This window comes from Bos indicus x Bos taurus, chromosome 10 (assembly GCF_003369695.1).
Source record: "Bos indicus x Bos taurus breed Angus x Brahman F1 hybrid chromosome 10, Bos_hybrid_MaternalHap_v2.0, whole genome shotgun sequence".
NCBI classification, from domain to species: Eukaryota; Metazoa; Chordata; class Mammalia; order Artiodactyla; family Bovidae; genus Bos; species Bos indicus x Bos taurus.
Window position 1 is genome coordinate 5,255,714 of NC_040085.1, and position 24,269 is coordinate 5,279,982.

A 24,269-nucleotide genomic window follows, 5' to 3' on the forward strand; every position below is an offset into this window, starting at 1 on the left:
GTGTGCTTTAGTCTAGGGATCGCAAAGAGTTGGACACTACTAAGCGACTGGACTGAACTGATGCTGTCTTCTACACTGACTGTACCATTTTACTTTCTCACTTGCAGTGTACAAGGGTTCCAGTTTCTCCACATCTTTGCTAACACAGGGGTTTCCCTGATGGCTCAGACATTAAAGAGTCTGCCTGCAGTGCAGGAGACCCAGGTTCGATCCCTGGGTTGGGAAGATCTCCTGGAGAAGGAAATGGCAACCCACTCCAGTATTCTTGCCTGGAAAATGCCATGAATGGAAGAGCCTGGCAGGCTATAGTCCATGGGGTCGCAAAGAGTCAGACATGACTGAATGACTTCACTAAAATTGCTAACACTTGCTGTTTTCTGTGTTTTTTTGTTTGTTTGTTTGTTTTTTGGGGTTTTTTTTGATAATAGCCATCCTAATGGGTGTAAAGTGATAGTGTTGTTTGAGCAGCTTATTTGTATACATGTAAATATTGCTACATATACGTGTCTAGTATGAGGAATAAGGCAAGTGTAAAGTGTTATTTATGAGTATTTTATCATTAGCTGAATGAAAAGCAAGTTTTTAGTTATTTTAAACATGAGCATATCATTAAAATGATATAAATTTAAATATTTCATTTTATTTCACTAATTCTAGGTATTTATATTTAGTAATAGGAAAAGTATTTGAGGAAATTCACATTTACCAAGTACTTTTTTTGTATGGCTTTTTAAAATGCTAAAACTATGGTGGATTCTTATTAAAGACATTTAATTGCACTTGCACATTAAATGGGCTATTAACATTAGTCAGAACAAGCAGTTTGGCAATTATTGCAAATTTGAATCTCATCTTGCAACAGCGTTACTTGTAATTATTTTAACACAGTGTAGAACTAGGGATTGCCACCTTCAGAAGAAGATTGGAGAGGGCAGGACAGCCTGAGAGACACGTCGTATAAAGGAATAGCTTATTGATTCCCAGGTTGACAGACTGACAGATGAAATCCATTTCACTGTAAATCCTAGAGAAAACAGCCAAGTGTAGCATTTAAGAAGCTAAACCTTAAGATGTTTATTATCTGACTTGAGCCCACAGAAATACTAAAATAAAATAATTCGGTGAAAGCTACCAATTTGTGCTGAGAGACTGAGAGAACCTACTTACTTCACCTTCTGTAGAACTGGAGTCAGTTGCCTTTCATGCCAATACCCTCCCCCCTCTTTTTTTTCTTGACCTGGGTTCTTGATGGAGAGAAGTCTTTTTTTTTTTTAAAGATATTTGGGCTTCCTTGGTGGTGCAGTGGTAGAGTCTGCCTGCCAATGCAGGAGATGTAGGTTCTATCCCTGGCTTGGGAAGTTCCCCTTGAGAAGGAAATGGCAACCCACTCCAGTATTCTTGCCTGGGAAATCCCATGGACAGAGAAGCCTGGTGGGCTACAGTCCATGGAATAGCAAAAGAGTTGGATATGACTTAGCAACTAAACAACAACAACAACAGAAAATATTTATTCACTCCATAAATATTCTTATATTTTAGTGTAGCATAGGAGTGCCATAATTAGACCGAAGACTCAGAAAGATTATTGGTAGTATTGTGGAGAGTAGGGAGCGAAAGATGAGATGGAGTGGAGACTGGTGAAGGACTAGCAATTAGCAATTGAATGTAATTTTATTCAATAATGAATATTTTTGAGAGTCTACTATGTACCTGGACCTGGGCAAGTAATATGAGCACTTGTCATGACGAAGTACTGGAAGAGAAACACTAAGTGATCATTTCAATACATCTAGGATAAGCCAATAATAGATATGCCGAAGGTGTACACACAAGGAGCAGAGGAAAGGGAGGGTAGAGGAGAGAGACACCAAGGAGCTCCACTCCAAATGACAACAAGGGAATGAGCCATTTTAATTCCTCTTAGGACAAGCCTGGTCTCAGTTCTAATAGTTCCTGAGTAGGGCAGTCTATCACAACTAAAGAGTGATTAGAAAAAATTTCAAATACTTTGAAATACTTGCTTCAGCCTAAATAATCAGCTGTCCCATCTAGCATTTTATATTGTACATTACTGAAATCTTGACATCTCACTATTATATTCTTCATTGTGTATCTTAAAAAGACATTGCAGGAATTCCCTGGCTGTCCAATGGTTAGGACTCCATACTTTCACTGCTAAGGGCCCGGGTTCAATCCCGGGTTGGGTAACTAACATCCCACAAGCCACATGGTGTGGCCAAAAGAAGAAAAAAAAAGGACACTGCATCATGAGTACAGTGCAATTATCACATGTGCAATACATGTACAAGGTGAAACACGGTTAACTCACTACTGCATAAGGTCTGCTGATGTTTTGTTAATACCTTTTTGAGCTAAATGAGGAACTAAGACCAGCTTCTTTTTGTCAACACTTTGATTTCTTTTTTCAGTTCATGTATATACTTGGTTCAGGTTATATGTTGGGACACAGTGGAGATAGAAAAATAATAAAAAATTGAAATTCTGTTCTTCATACGGGGCTTCAATGGAGAAGGCAATGGCAACCCATTCTAATATTCTTGCCTTAGAGAATTCCATGGACAGACCTTGGGGTTGCAAAGAGTTGGACACGACTGAGTGACTAATGCAGCACAACAATGGGGCTTTAAAATGCACATCTTTTGATTTGCACCCCTGATTCCAGAGAATATTTGAATGAGGCAGATTGTGTGCCCATGGAGGCTGGACTCTCTCTGAGAGTTATTTATTACCTTTACAGTTAATCAGAACAATGTTCTTTCACTTCCATTATTAATTGGCCAATGTGAAAAAGAAAAACAATATTCAGCATTAGTCCAGGAGTAAGAAATGAACACTCTGGTGGATAAGTCTTTTGGAGATTAATTAGAAAGATGTAGCCAATAAAAATAGTACATATCCTTTGACCTAGCAATTCTACAAAGATTTTCACTTATAATTGGATAGATGTCCAAAGATGACCATAAAGCAGTACTGAATATTGTAAAAATGTCAGTTCTGCTGAAATCAACCTATAAATTTGACCTGGTTTATTATATAAAAAAATTAGAAACCATCTAAATATCTGGTCATAGAAAAAGACTATACATTGATCTAGTTCAAAGTCTAGATGAGTACTCAATAAAGTGTTCATCTCTGTGTGGGTCTTTCCCTTTGGAATCTATTTCAGGACTGCACTGAATATATTTAGCATTGGAATAGGACCCTGCAACTTACCGCACTCTCTCACATACGTCATTATCTCTACTAACAGCATCACTTTGAGAATAGGCAGATAGATCCTGTGTTATGCAGTGGTCAACACAGAACTAAAAACTAGTACCATTTTCCTCTGAAAAGAACTAGAGTTCCTTAAAAAATGGTTGATTCCTAGACTGGAACAAGAAATATATAGGAGCCTGGAGTGTCTTTTCATAACAGAAACAAAAAGTGCTGTTAAAGATTACTGGGATAGGGACTTCCCTGTGGTCCGGTGGCTGAGATTTCTTGCTCCCAATGCAGGGGACCCGGGTTTGGTTCCCTGGTTGGGGAACTGGATCCTGCATGTGGCAACTAAGGTTCCTGCATGCTGAAACAAAGATCCAGCATGCCAGCAACTAACATCTGGCACAGCCAAATAAATAGAAATATTTTTTTTAAGAAAAGATTACTGGGGAAACATATAAAAGACACCAGTGCAGCTGAAGACACAGGCCACATAGAAAAGACACAGGCCAGCACTTAGTCTCCTAGTGGTCAAATGTGGGACAGTTTGAGCATTAAGAAGAATAATGGCCAAGATTCTGTTTTTATATTTCCATGCTCTAATATGTGTAATCAATCCACAGCATGACTTATTGAATTTTTTGTTTATTTTTAAGAAATAATATAAAGACTGCCTAACTGTTCTCAGTTAAATATTAGCCTGTTAACTTCAGTCATTTGTTCTATGAATTCTTCTTACAAATCATAGAACTATAAAATATTTTTTTCAGAAGATAGAATAACTGTCATCTAAAGCATTTTAAAATTTCTTTCAGGATGAAGTTCCTGATGGAATTAAGTCTGCAAGCTACAAGGTTTGTATATATACTTATTAATGTGTCTAGTATTGGGCAAAACTAAAAAACTCACTTCCCCTACCAACTAAAACCTCACTTCTCTAGTCCCCTGTACAGTGATACTCCTTGAAAGTTATGTGTACTCAGCGGCTCTAATTCTTTTTTCCTCCATTTTCTTTACCTTTTTTTTTTTAAATTAAAGCTTAAAAGAAAAAAGTAGGGGGGAACCCCAAATTGTGTACGCGTCACCCAGCTTAAGGCATTACCAGTATATACGGTCAATCTTGTTTCATCTATCCCTTCCACTCCATTCTCCCAATTATTTTAAAGCCAGTCTGAGATAAATCATTTTGTTTACAAATACTTTGTATGCATCTCTAAGACAGATGATACTTTAAAAACCCCACATAACCAAAGTCAGGGTTCCAGTCTCTCTTGTTGTTTCGTAAATACCTTAATGTATGTGCATGCGAGCCCAGTCGCTTCAGTCCAACTCTGCGACCCTATGGGCTGTAGCCTGCTAGGCTCCCCTGTCCATTGGATTTTCTGGCGTGGTTTGCTGTGCCCTCTTCCAGGGGATCTTCCTGACCCAGGGATCAAACCTGCATATCCTGCGTCTCCTGCATTACAGGCAGATTCTTAACCCACTGAGACACCTGGAAGCTCTTAATAGTCAATTTCAAATAGGATTCACACATATTCCACACATTTCACTTTGTATGCATCATACCTGTTATATGTCCTAAGCTCCTAAGGTGCTATTTGACTGGTTAGTGAAAAACCTGGGAAATTATAGATTAAGTTTATGAGAAATATGTATGAGAAGCAGAGGATGAGTAGTCCTGCATAGAGAGAGTAGTCCTATTTTATAGTGGCTTTATCCTTCATTGCATGGTGCAAATCAACCACTTATTACTATTTAGTACTTTTAAAATTTTACAGTGAATCCTTTTGACTGAAAGAACTAAAAGAGGAAAAAGAAAGTACATGTTTAATGAAAAATGAAGTACTGAATTTCCACTTCTCACAGCAGTTGATGACGATATATAACTCACACAAGTGTTATTGTTTACCATCCATAAGAACCATGGAAGTATCACTGATCATATGAAAATCAAAACACACAGATCTGCTGACAAAGCCTGAGCATCTACTTTGTAAGTTAGTGGTTGTTTTAAGAAGAGTGTGTCTAAGACAGCTTAACATGTGCAGCTGCAGACGATACATTTACATATCATTTTGGGATGTGTGATTTTCCATTTAGACTAAATAACTGTTAATTTTCTGATACTTTTATTATGAAAATTTTCATACATACAGCCAAGTTGAAGGAATTTTCATGTGAACACTGGATCATACTAATCATACTAATCACCTAGATTCTACTATTAACATTTTCATAAACTCACTTTACTACATATCTGTCTATCTGTTCATCCTTTTAGCCGTCCATTAAACCATTTTATTTTTTGGATGTATTTCAAACAAGTTGTAAGCATCAGTATACATTGCCCTCACTATATGTCATTAACTATATATATATATAATTAGAAGTATATCATTGAGTAGAGTTTAATATTTGCTTACATGTACATTTAATAAAATTGATATACAATGAAGTGCACACATCTTAAATGTGCATTTATTAAATGCATACATCTTTGTAACTTAGGCTTCTGTTTCAATATAGAGCATTGCTGTTACCCCAGAAAGTTGTTTCCTACCCCATCCCAGTCAATCCATACGCCTTCCCCAGAGGCAATGGCTGTTCTGCACTTTTTCTGTGTTAGATTTAAACTAATTTTGATCATTTTTGATTCTGCATTTTTTTATTCATACACAAAGAATGAAGTCATAGCTATTAATGTGTTGGCTCTAGTGCAGAGCTTTGCATGTAATTAAATGATGCCGTCATCAGCTGTTTCAAATAATCATTTTAATTCCAGAATTTTAAAAAAAATTATTTATTTTTGGTTCTGCTGGGTCTTTGTTGCTTTGCATGGGCTTCTCTAGAGTGCGGGCTCAGCAGTTGTGGAATACAGGCTTTAGTTGCTCTGAGGCATTTGTGATCTTCCCAGATGAGAGATTCAACCTGTGTCCTCTGCATTGGCAGGTGGATTCTTATCCAATGCACCACCAGGGAAGTCCCAGAAATTGTTTGATTTTTTTCATTCAGTTGATGCTCAAAGTAAAATTTTCAGAAGTTCATTCTGTTGAAGAAAAGCATTTGTCACTGAATGTTAGTATAAATTCATTTAAAGTTCAAAGTTGAAGATGAAGTATTTGTTTTGTGGGGATGATACACATATTAAATTTTGATGAAACAGTGTCCTGCTTCCCTGGCGGTCCAGTGGCTAAGACTCCATGCTCCCAATGCAGGGGGCCTGGGTTCGATCCCTAGTCAGGCAACTAGATCCCACACCCTGCAACTAAGAGTTGCAAGCCACAACTAAACATCCCACACGTCACAACTAAGACCTGGCACAGCCAGATAATAAAATATTAAGGAAAAAGAAACGATGTCCTGGTAAATCAAGAAATGTCCTTACTAAATCAAGAAATCTTAACTAAATCAGAATTGTAATTGGTTGAGGTACATACATAATTGTATCCTGACATGCTGTGATATGTTATTACTTAAGATAGAAGTTACTACTTCTATCTATTTGATGATTACTATTGTCAAAATATATATATTTGTCAAAATATATAGGAGATGCTGAAGGACAGGGAAGCCTAGAGTGCTGCAGTACATGGGGTCACAGAGTTGGACATGACTGAGCAGCTGAAAAACAAAATAAGATTTTGTATTTATATATACACTAAGTAATGACTGAAGTTTTGGGGATGAAGCTTATACTGTATAAAATATTACTTCAGCATGGTAGTGGACTTTCTTTGCTCTCCATCATCAATCCAATTTTATAAATGCTTGAGCCTTTGAAGAACTATTAATAGTCCAAGAATGCTTCATTGATATTGATCATTTTTAAATAAATGAGCCCTCTAAATGTTGGTTGCATTTTCAAAATCAGTAGAGAATCATTATTCAAAGTATCTATTGGTGGACTGCTTAAAGAAAAGAACAAAACAAATTTCAGCTTTTGAAGCTTTAGCAAGTTGTACTTATTATAACAAAGCTTGTAAACAAAGACCTGGATATTCATTGATATGAAAAGTAGGAAAGAACTTTACATATTAAGTGAAGAAAGCTTAAATGGTATACTAGATTAAATTCTGAAATTTTTACAATTTTTACAATTTTTATAATTTTACAATTGTGTTTTAGAGACTCTCCCCTTGTGGGAAGAGTCTCCTCTTGATGAACTCTTGCTTTTAACTGGATACATTTATATTCTGAGCTATGAGGGAGGCCCAAATTCTGACCTGAAATGGATTTAAATTAAGAAAGCTTACAATTTCATTTCTATTTGCAAAACATTTAAAATAATTAAAAAATGAAGATAATTTATTTGATGATTTTTGTCTTATTAAAGAGATGTACTTAGAGGCAAAGAATAGAACTGTGAAAATATGTGGGCTAAAATATTTTCATATATTTACCTGTAGAAGTAATATTTTTCTCAGTTAAAGTGAAAGTGGCTCAGTCATGTCCAACTCTTTGCAACCCCATGAACTGCAGCCTACCAGGCTCCTCTGTCCATGGGGATTTTCCAGGCAAGAATACTGGAGTGGGTTGCCATTTCCTTCTCCAGGGTATCTTCCCAACTTAAGGATGGAACCTGGGTCTCCTGCATTGCAGGCAGACTCCTCACCAGCTGAGCCAGGAGGGAAGTCTTCTCAATTAAAAACTGTATCTTCAGAGAAGAGTCAGTTGAAAGTAGGGATGATTTCAAATTAACCTTAAAATTAACTTTGAAGAAGATTGTGGGCAATTTTGTAAAACATTGAAAATAATAAGCATCTTAGAAAAATTATTTTTCTCCAGAAAAAATGCCACTGACATAGTTTTGAGACAGATGTGACTTACAAAGCTAACTAAGTTATTAAATAGGAGCTAGGAATAGTTATTTTCTTTAACTTACATTTTAATATTCAGGTAATCAGTAATAAATAACTTTTGCTTAAATATAGATAGGTATATTAAAATACATAAGTGTATGTTATCTTTTGAACAAATTTTGTTTACTTTTTGCTAAGTATTTTTAACTTTTTTATTTTGAAATAATTTTTAACTTATTGAAAAGTTGCAAGATTAATATAAAGACATTTTGTACATTTTTTATAAACATTCACTAATTTTTAATATTTTGCCTCAACTGTCTTAGCATGCTTAAATACATAAAGTTTTTTAAACCATTTAAGAGTTATACATCATATGCCTTTACCCGTTTATACTTAATTATGTATGTGTGAGCACATGCTCAGTTGTGTCTGACTGCAACACCAAGGATTGCATCCCTCCAGACTCCTCTGTCCATGATACTGCCTGGGCAAGAATACTGGAGTGGGTTGCCATTTCCTTCTCCAGGGGATCTTCCCAACCCAGGGATCGAACCCATGTCTCCTGCATTGCAGGCAGATGCTTTACCACTGAGCCACCAGAGAAGTCCTAATTATGTATAAAAATAATTTTATTTTTGAAAGTAGTATTTGAGTTGAATTGTCTTTAGGTCAACCAGTGTGATGAAACAAATCATTTCAAACAGGTATGTCATTTCAGTTATTTCAGTGTTCACTTTTATCCTCAAAAGAGTCCTTGTCTGGACAGTCATTTGTACGATCATCCTTACAATAAGGACATAATAGGCACTCAGTTTATATTTGTTGAGTGATTGAATTTGTGGTCTCCTGCTTCCAGTGTCATCTTTTAGCTGTATGGTAGTGATGCCTGGTGTGTTGTGAAGTCTCATGATCCATATTACTTCCCTTGTACACAGCAAGCAGAATACATATCGTGACTTTGACTTTGCAAAGAAATACAGTTGTTAAACAATGTATTTTAAGCACCTAAAGATATTGGAGTACTTTTTATAAGACTTGGTAGCCTCCAGGGCATTTTTAGAATCATGGTATTTAGAGTTGAAATAGATCGTAGACGCACATGATCTAGCCCAACCACTTATTTTATGGAAAAGAAAACTGATGCTCACAATTAGGTCATTAGAAAAGTGGAACACTGCGCCATGACTCCTTGCCAACTGATTTCTTTAACCTCTAAGATTTTCTTAGTGGACATTTTGATAGTTGTTGGACTATAAATTATTCTTTATTTTGTAAACATAATAGTAAATTGTGTTCTCCAACAAAACAAAGAGCAAAGCCTTTTACTTATAGTTTAGCTTCAGGAGGAATGTGAGGCTTTTTTTTTTTTTTTTTTTTCTTGTAAAGTTTTGAAACCAAGGGGATGATGCTAGCTCTAAAAGAACCTCAAATTCCTTAGACAGTCTTCTTAAAAATTTTTTAAATACAATTAATTGAATTCTATTTCTTTCCCTTTTGTTTTAGTATTCTGAAGAAGCCAATAATCTCATTGAAGAATGTGAGCAAGCTGAACGACTTGGAGCTGTGGATGAATCTCTGAGGTTTGGTGTTTTATTTGCAGTAGTATTTTGTGCTTTTTCAGGTGAAATGTTAACTTAAGAAAAAGAATAACTCCATTTTCTTTGTTTAAAGTGAGGAAACACAGAAGGCTGTTCTTCAGTGGACCAAGCATGATGATTCCTCAGACAACTTCTGTGAAGTTGATGGTATAACATTTTTTATACTATGCATGTTAAGATTGTACCTAAGGAAAAATATTCTTTTGAAATAATTTAAAGAAAAAAATCCTCAGTTTCTAACAGTTTGGGAGTTCCTCAAAAAGCTAAACACAGAATTACCATGTGACTTAACGGTCAACTCCTTAGCATTTACCCCCAAAAGATTGAAAACAGTAAAGCAGATACTTGTACAACCTGTTCACAGCAGCCTTATTCGCAACAGCCAAAGTACCCATCAGCAGATGACTGTATAAACACAGTGTCGTGTACACGTACAGTGGAGTGCTGCTGCTGCTGCTGCTGCTAAGGCGCTTCAGTCGTGTCCGTCTCTGTGCGACCCCATAGACGGCAGCCCACCAGGCTCCCCCGTCCCTGAGATTCTCCAGGCAAGAGTACTGAAGTGGGGTGCCATTGCCTTCTCCGCAATGGAATGCTATTTAGCCATAAAAAGAAAGGAAGTTCTGATACATGCTGCAATATGGATAACACTGAAAACATTAGGCTAAATGAAATAAGCAAGGTGCAAAAGGACAAGTGTCCTATGACCCCACTTACATGATATACCTAGAATAGGCAAACTGATACAGGCAGGAAGTGGTTTTAAGTTACCAGGAGTTAGCAGGAAGGAGAGTGGGAGTTATTGCTTAACGGTTTCAGTCTCTGTTTGAAATCATCAGAAAGTTTAGAAACAGTGATGATGGTTGCACAACACTGTGAATATAATTAATGCCACTGAATTGTAGTCTTAAACATGGTTAAAATGACAAATTTCATGTTGTGTATATTTTACCACAATAAAACAATTTAAAAAGATAACCCAGTTTCTGGAAAAAAAAAAAATCACCTCCTGAGTTTGCAGTTCTGTGTACTTAGTAATATATATATTTAACTTTTGTAATATATTCAGGTACTTGTATAACCTGCTTTGTTATACTGACCTTGGATTGTTAAATATTTTCCTTAATGATGATTTGTGTTGTTTTTTGGAAAGAAAATAATGAACCATGAGTTATGTCTGTGACATTTAAATAAAACCAAGCCAGAGCTCTGGTATGATTAAAATCTGGAGTCCTAGAATGCATTAGAACCATTTGATTTATGGATTTTTAAATTAGATTTATAGATTCTCCCAGTCTTCCATTTTTTTTTAGTATCTCCTTTTTTGTAAGTTTACTTGTTAGCATTTTAATTGGCTAAACAAAATTAAACTGAGTTGAGTTTTTGTATCCTTCTTTGTTTCTTTTGGAACAGACTAATGATTTTTTTAAAAAAATCAGTGAAAAGAATGATATAGATCATTTTAAATGTAAGCAAAAGATGAATCTGAAACACCCCCCTCCCCAAAAAAGGGAAAAGAAAAAGGGAAAGTACTCGTATTTAATTTGTGGCTTTATTTTGGGGAAAAAAGTACATAAACTTTACTTAATGAAAACCATGACCACATTTTAGCAGATACATATGTGTAATCCATTGTTTCTAATTCCCAAATCTGAAACTTTAAAAAATGACTATTTTTCTCCTTAAATTTAGTGCAGATTCACTCAGTATGAATATTCATGTTTTTTTACTACAGAAATATTTATGTGTTTGTTTAAAGGTTGCTGCCCCAATCTCTGCTGGAATAATATTCAGCATATGTTGCATGTACTATATTACTGTTCTAAAATCTGAAAAGTTCTGAATTTCAAATCACATTTGGGCCCAAGGGTGTTGGGTGAAGAACTGTGGACTTATACCTAGTGTGTTAGGCCAGTAAGGAAAGGATGATAAAATGCTCTCCCAACCCTAATTTTCCCATCTTTTCGGCAAGGATTCTTTGGTCTAAACATTGCTATGTGAGATAAAATTCACCTTGTAACATGGCAACTTATATTTTTATTAGGCCTGCAGTATTAGAGAAAGAATGGGAATACCTTTACCAAAGCGTCCTTTTAAAGCTACATGCTTACTTTTGTGTCACAAATCAGTAATTCACTCTGTATATGATGGAGTTCTGTTATCTTGGCTGAATAACTTGTCCACATATTTTTGTTTCTTCTCTTACAGGAAGGTGAATATATTTTTTTAAAAAGGACAGCTTTATAAGAAATAAATAATGTATGTAATGGTAGGTAGAGGATAGGTATTTTGTAAATCTTTTTTTTTCATATATTATTTTTATTTTTCTTATAACAAGTCTATAAGGTAAGCATTTGTCTTACTTAGGACTTGGTTTTTTTTGTTGTTGTTTATAGCCTTTCAGTATTTTTTTTAATTAATTATTTTAATTGGAGGCTAATTACTTTACAATATTGTAGTAATTTTTGCCATACATTGACATGAATAAGCCATGGGTGTACATGTGTTCCCCATCCCGAATCCCCCTCCCACCACTCTCCCCATCCTATCCCTCAGAGTCATCCCAGTACACCAGCCCTGAGCACCCTGTCTCATGCATTGAACCTGGACTGGCAATCGGTTTCACATATAATAATATACATGTTTCAATGCTATTCTCTCAAATCATCCCACCCTCACCTTCTCCCACAGAGTCCAAAAGACTGTTCTTTACATCTGTGTCTCTTTTGCTATCTCGCGTATAGGGTCATTGTTACCATCTTTCTGAATTCCATATATATGCGTTAGTATACTGTATTGGTGTTTTTCTTTCTGACTTACTTCACTCTGTATAATAGGCTCCAGTTTCATCCACCTCATTTTACTGATTCAAATGCATTCTTTTTAATGGCTGAGTAATATTCCATTGTGTATATGTACCACAGCTTTCTTATCCATTCATCTGCTGATGGACATCTAGGTTGCGTCCATGTCCTGGCTATTGTAAACAGTGCTGCGATGAACATTGGGGTACACGTGTCTCTTTTAACTCTGGTTTCCTCAGTGTGTATGCCCAGCAGTGGGATTGCTGGGTTGTATGGCAGTTCTATTTCCAGTTTTTTAAGGAATCTCCACACTGTTCTCCACAGTGGCTGTACTAGTTTGCATTCCCACCAACAGTGTAAGAGGGTTCCCTTTTCTCTCTACCCTCTCCAGCATTTATTGTTTGTAGACTTTTTGATAGCAGCCATTCTGACTGGCATGAGATGGTACCTCAGTGTGGTTTTAGTTTGCATTTCTCTGATAATGAGTGATGTTGAACATCTTTTTCATGTGTTCGTTAGCCATCTGTATGTCTTCTTTAGAGAAATGTCTGTTCGTTAGCCATCTGTATGTCTTCTTTAGAGAAATGTCTGTTTAGTTCTTTGGCCCATTTTTTGATTGGGTCATTTATTTTTCTGGAATTGAGCTGCAGGAGCTGCTTGTATATTTTTGAGATTAATTCTTTGTCAGTTGCTTTGTTTGCTATTATTTTCTCCCATTCTGAAGGCTGTCTTTTCACCTTGCCTATAGTTTCCTTCGTTGTGCAAAAGCTTTTAAGTTTAATTAGGTCCCATTTGTTTATTTTTACTTTTATTTCCATTACTCTGGGAGGTGGGTCATAGAGGATCCTGCTGTGATTTATGTCAGAGAATGTTTTGCCTATGTTTTCCTCTAGGAGTTTTATAGTTTCTTCTTACATTTAGATATTTAATCCATTTTGAGTTTATTTTTGTGTATGGCATTATAAAGTGTTCTAGTTTCATTCTTTTACAAGTGGTTGACCAGTTTTCCCAGCACCACTTGTTAAAGAGATTGTCTTTTCTTCATTGTATATTCTTTCCTCCTTTGTCAAAGATAAGTTGTTCATAGGTGCATGGATTTATCTCTGGGCTTTCTGTTTTGTTCCATCGATCTAAATTTCTGTCTTTGTGCCAGTACCATACTGACTTGATAGTACTGTCTTTGTAGTATAGTCTGAAGTCAGGCAGGTTGATTCCTCTAGTTCCATTCTTCTTTCTGAAGATTGCTTTGGCTATTTGAGGTTTTTTGTATTTCCATACAAATTGTGAAATTATTTGTTCTAGTTCTCTGAAAAATACCATTGGTAGCTTGATAGATTGCATTGAATCTATAGATTGCTTTGGGTAGTATACTCATTTTCACTATATTGATTGATTCTTGATTCATGAATCAAGATTGATTCTTGATTCTTCCAATTCATGAACATGGTATTTTTCTCCATCTATTTGTGTCATCTTTAATTTCTTTCATCAGTGTTTTATATTTTTCTATATATAGGTCTTTTGTTTCTTTAGGTAGATTTATTCCTAAGTATTTTATTCTTTTCATTGCAATGGTGAATGGAATTGTTTCCTTAATTTCTCTTTCTGGTTTCTCATTGTTCGTGTATAGGAATGCAAGGGATTTCTGTGTGTTAATTTTATATCCTGAAACTTTACTATATTCACTAATTAGCTCTAGTAATTTTCTGGTGGAATCTTTAGGGTTTTCTATGTAGAGGATCATGTCATCTGCAAACAGTGAGAGTTTTACTTCTTTTCCAGTCTGGATTCCTTTTATTTCTTTTTCTGCTCTGATTGCTGTGGCTAGAATTTCCAAAACTATGTTGAATAGTAGTGGTGAGAGTGGGCACCCTTGTCTTGTTCTTGACTTTAGGGGAAATCCTTTCAATTTTTCACCATTGAGGATAATGTTTGCTGTGGGTTTATCATATATGGCTTTTATTATATTGAGGTATATTCCTTCTATTCCTGCTTTCTGGAGAGTTTTTATCATAAATGGATGTTGAATTTTGTCAAAGGCTTTCTCTGCATCTATTGAGATATGGTTTTCATCTTTCAATTTGTTAACGTGGTATATCACATTGATTGATCTGCAGATATTAAAGAAACCTTGCATCCCTGGGATAAAGTCCACTTGGTCATGATGTATGATCTTTTAATATGTTGTTGAATTCTGTTTGCTAGAATTTTGTTAAGGATTTTTGCATCTATGTTCGTCAGTGATATTGGCCTGTAGTTTCCTTTTTTTGTGGCATCTTTGTCTGGTTTTGGTATTAGGGTGATGGTGGCCTCATAGAATGAGTTTGGAAGTTTACCTTCCTCTGCAATTTTCTGAAAGAGTTTGAGTAGGATACGTGTTAACTCTTCTCTAAATTTTTGGTAGAATTCAGATGTGAACCCATCTGGTCCTGGGCTTTTGTTTGCTGGAAGATTTCTGATTACAGTTTCGATATCTGTGCTTGTGATGGGTCTGTTAAGATTTTCTATTTCTTTCTGGTTCAGTTTTGGGAAGTTGTACTTTTCTAAGAATTTGTCCATTTCTTCCAAGTTGTCCATTTTATTGGCATGTAGTTGCTGACAGTAGTCTGTTATGATCCTTTGTATTTCTGTATTGTCTGTTGTGATATCTCCATTTTCATTTCTAATTTTGTTGATTTGATTCTTCTCCCTTTTTTTCCTTGATGAGTCTGGCTAATGGTTTGTCTATTTTATTTATCTTCTCAAAGAACCAGCTTTTAGCTTTGTTGATTTTTGCTGTGGTCTCCTTTGTTTCTTTTTCATTTATTTCTGCCCTAATTTTTATGATTTCTTTCCTTCTACTAACCCTGGGGTTCTTCATGTCTTCTTTTTCTAGTTGCTTTAGGTGTTGAGTTAGGTTATTTATTTGATTTTTCTCTTGTTTTTTGAGGTAAGCTTGTATTATCATGAACCTTCCCCTTAGCACTGCTTTTACTGAGTCCCATAGGTTTTGGGTTGTTGTGTTTTCATTTTCATTCGTTTCTTTGCATATTTTGATTTCTTTTTTTATTTATTCTGTGATTTGTTGGTTATTCAGAAGCATGTTGTTTAGCCTCCATGTGTTTGTATTTTTAATAGTTTTTTTCCTGTAGTTGACATCTAATCTTAATTAGAAATTTGAGCTTTTGTCATCTGGCAAAATATGGTTATAATAACTTTATAAAATGAAGTTGGAGAGAGATGAAGTATGTCATAAGTAAAATTATGAGTCAGCTAATGTTTATCTCTAATGAGGCAGAACATTAAAAATTTAATCATTCTTTGGTGGTTTGTTTTCTGTCTTAAAATACTAAATGCTGAGTATTATTTATTTATTTTGAAAGCCAGTGTTATTTTTTATAAATTTATTATAATTTGCTATACTGAAGCAATCTCTATAGTACTATTAATAATTGAGATGAACAGAGTTATCTGTTCCTAAACTAGGTGATTCCATACAGATTTGTTTTTAAAGTTTTTATTTTTATTTCTAGTTATTTTAATTGCTACTTTTACCTTGAACTCTCAGTTATTTCTAGGTGCTATCACTGTGCTGTTTCCAGAAGCAAATTCCCTTCTAATTTATGACTAATGAACTGCGAATTGGGTTAAAAATAACCAAGCTTAGTTTATCTTAATTTTTTAAATGAGAAGTAGATACTGTAGAGAGCTTGATGGACTGTCATGTAAGCACCTTTTGGCTCAGATTTTTGTCATCCACTTTGGTTGCTTTGAGGCCATTTTCACTCCCTTCCTCATTCTTTGTTAGTTCATGCTGTTAAGCTTTATAGATTAGTTATTACTGTATTATTAACTAATTCCATAAGGCAACTGGAGGACTAGGGGTCATATTTTTTTGGTTTCATTTTAAAGTTTTAATACATTATACAAATTTATATAACATATAAGAAACCAATATCCCACCAATTTTGGTGTGGTTTTCATATATATCTATAATTATCTTTTCTATAGTGCTTATCTTTTCATTTTATTAGGTTGCCTTTGTACTTAATAGTTCTCTTGATTGTAAAGTGGTCTATTATATATCATAATACCAGTGGAAGTGGAAATGAAAGTGTTAGTTGCTCAGTTGTGTCCAACTATTTGTGACCCTGTGGACTATAGCCCACCAGGCTCCTCTGTCTCTGTAATTCTCCAGGCAAGAATACTGGAGTGGGTTGCCATTTCCTTCTCCAGAGGATCTTCTAATACCACTAGTTAATATTTATTTTACTCTTATTATTGTTCTCAGCACTCTGCATCTTTAAACTTCTTTAAGTCTCACAGTAACACTATGAATATTATCCCCATTTTACAAAAGAGAATTTACATGACTTGCTCAGGGTTTCAAAGTCAATAAGTAGTAGGTTGTTTGTTGTTTTGCCACTCAGTTGTGTCCAACTCTTTGCAACCCCATGGACTACATCATGCCAAACTTGCCTGTCCCTGGCTCCTAGAGTTTGCCCAAACTCATGTCCATTGGGTCAATGATGCCATCCAGTCATCTCATCCAGGTACTCTGGCTCCAGAGCCTGTGCTTTGCTCTGTTGGACATTTAGGATGCTTCTAATTTTCCCTTTTATAAATAATACTGATACAGATATCATCCTGCTTATAATTTTTTGCATATTTAGGATTATACCTTTGGGACAGCTGTGTAGTGGTCATGTAAAAAGGAAGTGGTACTAATACGTCTTCACTTACCTCAGTTACTTATGAACTGCTTGTGGTTAATGTGATGGGAAATGTACATATATTCTTTGCCTGGATAGCTTACTGGAATCGAATTACTATGTTCCTTCAATTCTGTAATTCACATACTCCTTTTTTTTTTTTTACCTTTGTAAAACCAGGATGCTTTTGCCACTGGTGTGTAATTTAATGTGGATGTTTTTGTTCCTTCTTCTTTTCCCTTGTATTTTTCTCCTTAAAAGGTGTTTTTAAGTCCCAAATGCATTGTTAACATTTGTAGTGCCTTAGAATCAATGCAATACAGTCTGTCATACTAGCTTTTTAAGGTAACTGAAAAAAAAGAAAGATTATTATAAAACATGTTGTTTTACAGATATACAGTCTCCTGATGCTGAGTATGTCGATTTGCTCCTTAATCCCGAGCGCTACACGGGTTACAAAGGACCAGATGCTTGGAAGATATGGAATGTCATCTATGAAGAAAACTGTTTTAAGTATGTGTCATTTTCAAAATTCCTGAAAGATGTGCTCATTTCTCTTTATAAGCAAACAGAATCATAATGACTTAAAATTACAAATCAAATTCATTTTATTAAAGGATGTATTTGGACATAGTAACATATTCATTCATTAATCCAGTTTCCCTCTGGGGAAACATGTAGACATGCATGTCAACAAATACTTTTTTAAAAGACTTAGAATAATATTAGACTTTTATGGGAGTGTTGTAGGCATTTCTCAAATGTTCCTTAAGTGGGTTATAGAATCTCAGGTGAGCTAACCTAGAGCCAGAGAGATGATATAGTTAGTGCAGGGAATAAATTAGGGTGTATAGCTGCATATTCTTTTCGGTGCTCTATACTCCTCTTTTTTTGTTGCTGTGGTTATTTTACCTGCTTTCAAATTAAAGTTAGGTTCTTTTCAGAGAAAAATATTACTTATTATAAATAAGTAATATTTGAGCACTCATGATGTGCCAGTTGTTGTGTTAAATATGTTATAAACATTTCCTCCTTAGTCCTTGTAACAACTCTGTGCTATAGTCATCACTGTTTACACATGGAGAAACTGACACTTGGAAAGGTTAACTGATTTGTCTAGTGTCAAAGACATAGTAAGTGGAAGAACCCTCTTTGTCCTCCTACCGACTACAGTGGAAGCTGTCAGTTTGAACAGTGGGAGACTGAGACATGCTTCAAGTTTTCCCACTTGTAAGCCTCTAGGCTGTAAACAGGGTACTTATTGGGTTTTGGAAGGGACGTGTGTGTGCACATGGATGTTATGCTATCTCAGAGGTGGGGATAATTCTGGGAAAATTTCAGGAGTTTCCAAGTATGGCAAAAATAGTTTTTACTTTTTGTGTCAACTATAAGCATTTGAGATCAGCAGTTTCTTTTTTTGACTTGCAGAATTTCTGCAATTTAGAAAGTGGAGAGTTTTCATTATTTACTCATTTCTGCCATGTGTTACATTTAAATTCTCTTCACTCTTATTAGGAATGTTTGATTTATAGAATTTATTGACTTACTTTAGAGGTTTTTTCCTAATTTTTTATATAAACTAAAATAGAGCCCAACTGAAGCATTTGTTAGATTTTGTATTAGTTATTAGTTAGTTATTGTTTCCTAATTGATTTATATCATTGTCCGCATAATATTTCTAAAACACAATGTAGGAGGCACTAAAATTGACTATGTTAAAACATAGCTTACGTGTTCTGTTCTCAAAGTGTCTCAAGTTGTGCGATTGTAAAATAAATACAGTACATTAAAATGATCCCTATACTCTAGTAGTGATACTAGATTTAATTTGGGATTTAAAAACATTTTAGTGACATTACTCTCTTTTTTCTTATTAAATACTTATAAAAACTTATTTTAAACTTATTAAAACTTATTAAAAACCATCTTTATTGAAATTATAACAAACTTGAGGCCACAGAGCAAATTGATAGACTTAAAATTATCAAAGTGGAAAATAATCTAACCACAACTGTTTTTATCCCTTTTTATTTTAGTGCTTGTATTGAGTATTTGCCTCTTTTTCCTGCTTGTCTTTGAAACGAGTATATTTTATGACATACACATGTATATAACATATATAAAAATATGCTAGTAACTAGGAGAAGAGCTTGACTGGTGTTTTTTATCTTCCTTTGTTTGAAGAAATGATTATGAAATGACTTTTTGGCTGCTACAGTGGGAAAAGATCAGAAACTTTATCACTAAAACAAATAACCATCCTCCCTTATAGCAGTTAGAAAAAAGAAATATTTTATAAAATCAGTAAAACAGCTTGATTTTAGATATAGTTATTAACCAATGCAAGAGACATAAGAGATGCGGTTCAATTCCTGGGACAGGAAGATCCCCTGGAGGAGGACATGGCAACCCACTCCAGTATTCTTGCCTGGAGAATCCCATGGGCAGAGGAGCCTGTCCCTGAGGTTGCAAAGATTCAGACACGACGGAAGTGACTGAGCACACGTGCACACACATAATTAGTAAAAATCTTTCTGAGGTAATTTCACTTTTACTTGACTAATTATAGCATGATGGGTAACATATTTATATTTTATACTTTAATTTTTTGTTTCTAGGCCACAGACAATTAAAAGACCTTTAAATCCTTTGGCTTCTGGTCAAGGTAAGTTATTTATTTGCCCTGTTATTTATCGGCTAGTGAACTTTGGTTAGAAGGAAGGAGGAGGCAAGAGAAGGATTGGCAGGAGCATTTGAGATCATATATTCCTGTTTTCACAGAAGTTATGACTCATTCTTGCAGAGAAATTGGTGTTGAAAATATTTACACTTTAGTAAGGAATATTTTTGTAATGAATGTAGACTATCATAGGATGAAGTTTAAATTATACATTTTTTATATATTTTTGCAGAATGTGTGCGTTCAGGCTTTCAGTTATTTTTACTCATCTTTTAGTTCAATGAATATCCAAAAAACTTCTGCCTCACTTCTTCCTAAAACTTGAAATTATTGTATATCTTGGGAGTCTGATTTCAAATTCAGTTGACTTTATATCTCATTAACATTTTTCATTTTCTGCTTATTCTCAGGGTCTGGCTTAAATGCTTCCTTGCCCACCCCATCAATTTCTCTGCTCTCCCCTAACTGGCAGTAATCTTTCTCCCCTCATAAAATGATCTTATGTATTATTTTGTTCCTCTTTCAGCTCTTTCCACTTACTAGCATTATTTTACTACTATTTATGTATCTATTGGCTTCCCAGCTGGTTCAGTGGTAAAGAATCCGCCTGCCAAGCAGGAGACTTGGGTTCAGTCCCTGGGTTGAAAGATCCCTTGGGGAAGGAAATGGCTGCCCACTCCAGTATTCTTGCCTGGGAAATCCAATGGACAGAGGAACCTGGTGGGCTGCAGTCCATGGGGTCGCAAAGAGTCAGACACGACTGAGTGACTAAACCACCACCACCATCACCATGTATCTGTTAATCTACCCTAGTACTTTGAACATATGAGTAGCATTTCTAGGTTTCATCCCTTAGTAAAGAGCCTGAAACTAATAGATGGAATAGTCAGTTAAATGATCAATGAAAATCACCCTCCTCATTTAATGGTCTTGTCTCCAGTAGTGAAAATCACTTGTTCCTTCAACAAATGATTATCCACTATTTACTATGTGTTAGGCACTGGAGAAGGCATGGCACCCCACTCCAGTACTCTTGCCTGGAAAATCCCATGGATGGAGGAGCCTGGTGGGCTGCAGTCCATGGGGTCACTAAGAGTTGGACACGACTGAGCGACTTCACTTTCACTTTTCACTTTCATGCATTGGAGAAGGAAATGGCAACCCACTCCAGTGGTCTTGCCTGGAGAATCCCAGGGACAGTGGAGCCTGGTGGGCTGCCGTCTATGGGGTCGCATAGAGTTGGACACAACTGAAGCGACTTAGCAGCAGCAGCAGCAAGCACTGGATAGGTGCAGAGGGGATGTAAAATTGAAAGTCACAAACCTTTCCAGTCTATAATAGGCAGAACAATTTGTTGAATAAATCATTTTAAGTGTATCATTTCAGGCTTTCTCCCTAGGAAATACATATCCATGTTTTCTGAATATATGCTTACTGATGAATTCTTTGATGTACTTTTAGCAAATGTGGAATGGTTTTCATTTTTAAAATTTATTTGAAAAACTGCTGATCTTATAGAGTCAACAAACAGAAATTTACTTCTGGAAAGCAGTGATATTGCATCATTCCATAAATGTTGGCAGACTAGTCATTCTTAGGTTAGAAATGAAAGAATATCTTTAAACACGGCTTATGAAGTCACATATGGTACTCAGTAGAAACTATTGATTTAATATCAGATGAGATGCAAATTCCTAGGCAAGAGATGATCTTCACTCTTAAGTGAAGTCAGTCACATTATGATCTGATAAGTTAATTAACCACCTTCGCTTATTTTAGATAAATGGGAACAACGTCAGTGTTTATCATCAGGGAACTGGTTAAATGAGTTATGGTATTTTATATAGTGGAATATAGCCATTCTTAATGTTGCTGAAAATTTTGTATTCATTTATATCAGTGGTGATCAATAGTACATTTAGGAGACGAAGCAGGTATTAGACAGTATGTATTAATATATTTTTTTATAAAAACATAATTAGTATAATATCTCACTATCCTGTGCACAAAGAAAAAAGACACCAAAATGCAAATGGTATTTATCTTTGGGCACAGGGAGTTACGAATGATATTTTTTATTTTGTCTTTGTCTTATCTTTATAATATATATTTGCAATGAGCATCTGGTACTTTAATAAATGATGGCATTAAATAAAAGTGGCAAAATGAAGGCAGTTTTTCAGCACTTAATGAGCAGCTGCATACAAACTGCTGGACTGTGCATATTTGGATCTTACACATACTCTTTAAAAATATTGCTGAATAAGGTAAATTTTTATAATGTCAGTTCTGCGAGTTTTGAAGCAAAAACACAGATCCTTAGCAGATACTGTCTTATAGCCGTAGGATAAATAAATAAGTAAAAAGGCTCTGACAGCCAAATAACTGTGAGTCCTTGAGATATTTAAGAGTACTCTTAGATGATAGATTACATTTCTCTTTCCTGTCAGCCCACATTAAATCTTGAACAAGCTGAAACTACTCTTTATCCAGGCTCTTGGAAATGAGGCCATTTAGTTAAATTAGGCATAATTCCTTTTATGACCAGGAAGAGTTGCATTCACAAGCATATCACTCTCAGATGGCATCTATGTGGGTGAACTGATGGACTAAAAGTAACGGAAGTGTAGCATTTTAAAAGGGGCATCTGGAAGCAGTTTTCAATAATATAACTTTTGTTTTCTTTTTTCAGGTAAAAGTGAAGGTAAGTATAATTTCTTTATCATACATGACTGATATGAATTTGCTTATATTCAGAGGTTTGTGGGCAAACTTGTTTTTTCTTCCCACACATGAGACTTGAGAAGTTACTTTTTATTTGTTTATCTAAGATGCTGACAGGGACAGCATAGGTTAAAGGAAAAATGACTCTTTGTGCCTGGGATCAGACAGTAGAGACAGGCTGCCTCAGACTCTGATAATTCACTCATACATTTTGTGTGTGTGAAAGTGAGGCATTTCCTGGCCTCTGTCAGGGAAAATTTCTTCTTTATTGACTGAATCTGGGATCTGCTGGGTCACCCATAGGAAGGTTCTAGGCATGATCACTGAGGAAACAATAGAATGGGAAAGACTAGAGATCTCTTCAAGAAAATGAGAGATACCAAGGGAACATTTCATGCAAAGATGGGCTCAATAAAGGACAGAAATGGTATGGACCTAACAGCAGAAGAAGATATTAAGAAGAGGTGGCAAGAATACACAGAAGAACTGTACAAAAAAGACCTTCACGACCCAGATAATCATGATGGTGTGATTACTCACCTAGAGCAAGACATCCTGGAATGTGAAGTCAAGTGGGCCTTAGGAAGCATCACTACGAACAAAGCTAGTGGAGGTGATGGAATTCCAGTTGAGCTATTCCAAATCCTAAAAGGTGATGCTGTGAAAGTGCTGCACTCAATATGCCAGCAAATTTGGAAAACTCAGCAGTGGCCACAGGACTGGAAAAGGTCAGTTTTCATTCCAATCCCAAAGAAAGGCAATGCCAAAGAATGCTCAAACTACTGCACAATTGCACTCATCTCACACGCTAGTAAAGTAAAGCTCAAAAGTCTCCAAGCCAGGCTTCAGCAATACGTGAACCGTGAAATTCCAGGTGTTCAAGCTGGTTTTAGAAAAGGCAGAGGAACCAGAGATCAAATTGCCAACATCCGCTGGATCATGAAAAAAGCAAGAGAGTTCCAGAAAAGCATCTATTTCTGCTTTATTGACTATGCCAAAGCCTTTGACTGTTTGGATCTCAATAAATTGTGCAAAAATTCTTCAAGAGACAGGAATACCAGACCACCTGACCTGCCTCTTGAGAAATCTGTATGCAGGTCAGGAAGCAACAGTTAGAACTGGACATGGAACAACAGACTAGTTCAAAATAGGAAAAGGAGTACGTCAAGGCTGTATATTGTCACCCTGCTTATTTCACTTCTATGCAGAGTACATCATGAGAAACGCTGGGCTGCATGAAGCACCAGCTGGAATGAAGATTGTCGGGAGAAATATCAGTAACCTCATTAATGCAGATGACACCACCCTTATGGCGAAAGTGTAGAAGAACTAAAGAGCCTCTTGATGAAAGTGAAAGAGGAGAGTGAAAAAGTTGACTTAAAGCTCAACATTCAAAAAACTAAGATCATGGCTTCTGATCCCATCACTTCATGGGAAATAGATGGGGAAACAGTGGAAACAGTGGCTGATTTTATTTTTTGGCCTCCAAAATCACTGCAGATAGTGACTGTAGCCATGAAATTAAAAGACATTTACTCCTTGGAAGGAAAGTTATGACCAACCTAGACAGCATATTAAAAAGCAGAGACATTACTTTGCCAACAAAGGTCCATCTAGTCAAGGCTGTGGTTTTTCCAGTGGTCATGTATGGATGTGAGAGTTGGACTGTGAAGAAGGCTGAGTGCTGAAGAATTGATGCTTTTGAACTGTGGTGTTGGAGAAGACTCTTGAGAGTCCCTTGGACTGCAAGG

General features: G+C 35.7%; 1 protein-coding gene across 3 annotated transcripts in view; it reads left to right on the forward strand.

Moving 5' to 3' along the window:
- Positions 1–24,269, forward strand: part of ERO1A (endoplasmic reticulum oxidoreductase 1 alpha) — a 53,217-nt gene that overhangs the window by 13,716 nt on the left and 15,232 nt on the right. The window contains exons 4-9 of one of the 3 annotated variants that reach the window (XM_027552970.1): positions 4,038–4,076; positions 9,528–9,604; positions 9,696–9,769; positions 17,507–17,627; positions 19,733–19,779; positions 22,487–22,498. In XM_027552970.1, coding sequence (XP_027408771.1) covers positions 4,038–4,076; positions 9,528–9,604; positions 9,696–9,769; positions 17,507–17,627; positions 19,733–19,779; positions 22,487–22,498 — 370 coding nt within the window. The remainder of the gene's footprint in view (positions 1–4,037; positions 4,077–9,527; positions 9,605–9,695; positions 9,770–17,506; positions 17,628–19,732; positions 19,780–22,486; positions 22,499–24,269) is intronic. The other 2 variants (XM_027552971.1, XM_027552972.1) reach the window with 2 other exon arrangements.